General features: G+C 34.7%; 2 protein-coding genes across 8 annotated transcripts in view; one reads left to right on the top strand and one right to left on the bottom strand.

Moving 5' to 3' along the window:
• LOC108753606 (sulfhydryl oxidase 2-like) overlaps positions 1–2,074 on the top strand; it is a 4,748-nt gene extending 2,674 nt beyond the window's left edge. For all 7 annotated transcript variants that reach the window (XM_018495349.1, XM_018495351.1, XM_018495350.1 and 4 more), the window contains one exon: positions 177–2,074. In XM_018495349.1, the coding sequence (XP_018350851.1) occupies positions 177–1,608 (1,432 nt within the window). In that variant the 3' untranslated portion in view covers positions 1,609–2,074. The remainder of the gene's footprint in view (positions 1–176) is intronic.
• Positions 2,075–3,990: 1,916 nt separating this feature from the next.
• LOC108753528 (palmitoyltransferase ZDHHC22) overlaps positions 3,991–4,786 on the bottom strand; it is a 1,339-nt gene continuing 543 nt past the window's right edge. The window contains exon 2 of the mRNA XM_018495169.1: positions 3,991–4,786. This exon is cut by the window's right edge and continues 1 nt beyond it. Within this exon, the coding sequence (XP_018350671.1) occupies positions 4,151–4,786 (636 nt within the window). The 3' untranslated portion in view covers positions 3,991–4,150.

The raw sequence follows: 4,786 nt of genomic DNA, 5'->3' as shown, positions 1-4,786 counted from the left end.
ATAATAAATATATTAATAAATAATGTTTTAAATAATAATAATTCTAGTAGAAAAATTATCAACTATTTTGATAATGATTAAATAAAATTTTTTCATAAACTGTTGTATTTAAATGCGTTATTTGTTATTTACGCACTCTAATTTTACGTTACAAAGATATTTTAATTTATTCATAGGAATGTTGAAATAACGGACATATGGAAAACAGCATCTAGCAATGTAAAGCATTTCTTCCTGATTTTCGAGAGCACGGATTCACACTTGGGCGCGGAAGTCATTCTTGATCTACATAAAATCAGCAGCTTGCAGATACGTAGAGTGACTTCCGACAACGAACTATTGTGCGTAATGAATAAAGTTACCAAGTTCCCAACTTTGATAGCCTTTGGACGCAATGAATCACAGAGGATTATCAGCGTGAGAATACCGACGAGGCAGGGAATTCGGCAAGCTATCAAGGATTATGTAATCGCGAGAGGAGTGAATATCGACGAGATGATTATGACAGTGTCCCATAATACTGTGCACGCTGTGGAAATCACACATCAAACAACAATCGCAACGATTATAAAGAATCACCAAGTGGTAGAGGAACAATCACAATTGTCGAAAAACACCAATGATTATTTGTATCAAATTGATCTAGAGAATGCACTACGTTATTCAATCAATCACGAGATATCACTGATGAAGTCAATAGATGGTGAGAAAATGAAGGCATTACGGAAATATCTTGTGGTGTTAGCGACATATTTTCCTCTGCGACGTAACAAAGTATATTTGGAGCTGATACGCGACGTTGTCGAGAAGAAGAATGCTATGACCGGCGAAGAGTTCAGTCAACTAGCGAAGACGACGGAGGAAGAAATGTCGCCGGTATACTCGGGAGCGCCCCATCAATGGATAGGATGTAAGGGAAGTACGGATTCATATCGCGGATATCCTTGCGGATTGTGGACCATGTTTCACATGCTGACTGTAAATTTCGCGTTAGAACGCAACAAAGATGTTACTCAGACTTTCTCACGGGATCCTACAGCGGTGCTACGGGCGATGCACGGCTATATTGGAACCTTCTTCGGTTGCGCCGACTGTGCTGCGCATTTTCTGGAAATGGCAGACAAAAACAAGATATTCGACGTGCGTAGCCAAGATGAAGCAGTGCTCTGGTTGTGGCAGGCACACAATCGGGTAAATGCCCGATTGTCAGGTGACGATACGGAGGATCCCGAGCACAAAAAGATACAATATCCCGCGGCTGAGCACTGCCCATTATGCAGACACGTTAACAATAGCTGGAATGAGGAGGAGGTTTTACGTTATCTAAAAGTCAAATATGGCTATAATAGCATCAAGTTCGATGAAATCAGCGCTTCTGATGAAGTACATATGACTAATGGCAATGACTCGAGAATGAGGCTAGAAAGACTCGCCAAGGAGACGAAGCGCGCCACGGCTTTTGGTTGGGACTTGAACATATTCGATATCAGCATCTGCGTGGTGTTGTACGTTACCTCTGCCGCAATACTCGTATTAGTATGCATCAAGTTCGCCGTTAAAAGGACATACAAGAAAAAGAGTCACATTAATCTACTGTCCAAAGTATAATCTTTTTTTCTTATACTTTGCACTCTATGCGTATAATCGTGTAACGTGTTTCTGGACCAGCAAGTATCAGACACTCAAGTTCCAAGATAACTTAAATTTCAAATTCTTAGGTTGTGATATCTTCCAGCTATAATAATCATTCCAACGGCGACGAAAGTCAAATTTGCATTCGGGCGAATGCAATTCAAGAATTTTTCTGAATTAAACTGATAGCGCCAATAGCGAAACAAATAATATCGATGATAAAAAATCGATCAAATCAAAATGGATTTAAGCTCTAAAATAATTCAAAACACACACACACACACACACACACACACACACACACACTCTCTCTCTCTCTCTCTCGATTCCAAGTAAAGAAACGTTTAATCAGAATCAGATGTTTTGCAGATTATATAAAAAATATATTTAAATTTTTTTACTGAGAAAAGCAGCATGCATTTTATATCGAATGCTCTCAAAACCAGACGATATATTCTTTCGCGTATTTTTCTAAATGAAAATTGAATTGCGATCAATTATAAAATTCTCTTCTAAATTTTCCAACTAGCGATTATATGTACTTTGTAATGTTGCCTTAAACTCGTCCAAAGAATATATCTTTATTATATTATCAATTTTTGTGAGAAGTGTGATTTTATTTAGATGTTTGCAACATTTTGTAAAAAATATAGAAATATAGATGTATGTCTGATGATAATATATGAGGATACTTCGAAAAGTTCTTAGCCTGATACCATAAATATCAACCTGCTATAATTTTAAACAAGTTTGATTCTTCACAGGGCTATTGTTGAAATTTCAGACAGATGCGTTCATTAATTTCTTTGTTTTGGTTGTGTTTACAACCAACTTTTGGTTACATCATGACAATGCACCCGCTCATTTTCTTCAATTGCTGTCGCAAAATTTCATGAATTGCTCCCATAAGCACCATTTCACCAGATTTCACGTAATCTTTTATCGTTTCTGTGTCAGGACGAGAACTTTTCGAAACTACCCTCCTACAAATGACAAGATAAGAATGACTCAAGTACATAATTCATAAAGTACATTCAATTATTTAATATCACTATATGTACAGAATAATGTGTGTTCTCTCATCTTGCTGTAGCATGTTAGAGATTATATGCATTTATAATCATGAAACCAATATGTCATAAAAAATAATGCGAGTGTTTAGCGCTTCTTTATCTGAAAGCGACGATTGATCGTAAGATGATTTTCTCTCGAAATTGTATTATTATTATTATTATTATTATTATTATTATTATTATTATACATTGTAGTGGAAACCCTAAACAGTATAAAATCACAATACAGTTAATTATCTTCACAGTATATCAAATATCGAAAAATAATACTGTACTATTGTATTGTAGCTTCAAGCGCTTCCTGAAATATTTACATGCGCCTTCCTTTTATATTATTTTATGTAGTTTTTTACACTTTATATTATTTACTTGAGAAACTTTATACCGTTTAGGGTAAATGAGTGTTTAGATAAGGAAAAAATTATACACAATTGCTGATATTTAATTAAATATTAAACAAACAAAATATCAAATCATATAATCTCTGGTTACCATAATATAATTGTAAGTTCGAGTAATCAGAGATCATGTTCCAAAATTTACTCTAAGCGCTGAAAATTTATTTAGCTCACATTTACACTACAGATTTTTAGTACTAACAGTGAAGGAAAATGATGAGAGAGATCGTATAAAAGATTATGGTTGTGAATTACAAGTTATAAATGTCTATGCCGATAAAAATCGATCTTTTATGAATATTTAATTTGTAAATAGATATCCGAGAAAAATTGTTTCTTCTTTTACTGATTATGTATATAAACCGCCGTCTTTCTTATATATGTACAGTTTTTTAATAAAATACTCGTATAATTAAATATTCTGTTATCTTTAAAGATAGTAACAAAAATCGACATGCTTCACAAAATATTTCAAACAATCGCAATTTTCTTAAAAAAATAATATATTAGACAATTAAAGATCGATTGTTCCTCCTTTCGGTAAATTTTATGAGTTGTAATAGATAACTAGCAAGATTACCCATAATCATAGGCGCAGATTGCCAAGACTTTCTAGTGTATAAAATTTACTCTCTAAAAGGTGGAACAACCAGATCCAAGAAAGTCAGAAGAAAGTTGGGAAATTTTTGACGTATTCATTCAGCTTTATCATAAAAAACAATTAATATTAATAATTAATGCAATTTTAGATGTGCCAAAAAATATATGATGGTTTGTGTATATATACACACAACTAAATAAAATTATATAATACTGTGTTTAATATAAATCTTGTTTACAACAGTTATACAGAATAGATGGCACGCTTTATATAAAGTATAATAAATTATTAATTACTTCAGTTAGTATGCTTCGTTTAAAAAAGTCAAAAGTCTTTAACCATTGAAATTGGTCTGTTTTTTGGCCATTAAGATATCTTGGATACTCGTTAATATTTGTAACACATTTCATAATTTGAAAAGAATCACAACACTTAATCACAGTAATTCAATCTTTTTTCAAGCACAAGTGATGCCATGATACTCCATCGTGAGGCAACTGTGATTTTATATAAGGAAGCAGCAATGTTAGATACCATCGTTCTCCAAATACCTCTATAATATTGTCCTTCCAACCCATATTGTACGTAAAATCTTTCTTGTTGCTCTCATTGCCCACAACACCCCTGAGAATCAAATTAAAGTGATAAATGCACAACACTCCGGTATATAAAGTGCCCATCGCCGACATGACATACAGCAACAAGTAGAATTGATCGATGGAGCTATCGAAGCCAAAGAAGAAGATTGCGACGGGAAAGACCATCTTGATGATAGACATTGGAAATTCAAAGGGTATCCTGCTCCAAATGAAGAGACTGCCGTAGTAGAAGGCATACGCTGCACCAAGGAATAAGTACCACAGGAACATGACAAAGTACCTATGATTGTAATAGCCTATGCAACAGCCAGTGAACACACAATGGTGATCACGTTTGAGGATGCAGGTATCACAAGTGTTGCAATGCCACGAACGTGGCGGTGACAAGCATTCGCAGACTACGCAAAGTCTCCAACCGTCCGCTGGCTTCGCAGTGCTTACTGGTACTATCTGTCCAGACCCACCAGTGCTGGTGTCGCACAG

This window comes from Trachymyrmex septentrionalis, unplaced genomic scaffold, assembly GCF_001594115.1.
Source record: "Trachymyrmex septentrionalis isolate Tsep2-gDNA-1 unplaced genomic scaffold, Tsep1.0 scaffold7, whole genome shotgun sequence".
NCBI classification, from domain to species: domain Eukaryota; kingdom Metazoa; phylum Arthropoda; class Insecta; order Hymenoptera; family Formicidae; genus Trachymyrmex; species Trachymyrmex septentrionalis.
Note: the sequence above shows the minus strand (reverse complement) of the source record. Positions and strands in the feature narration are given on the sequence as shown.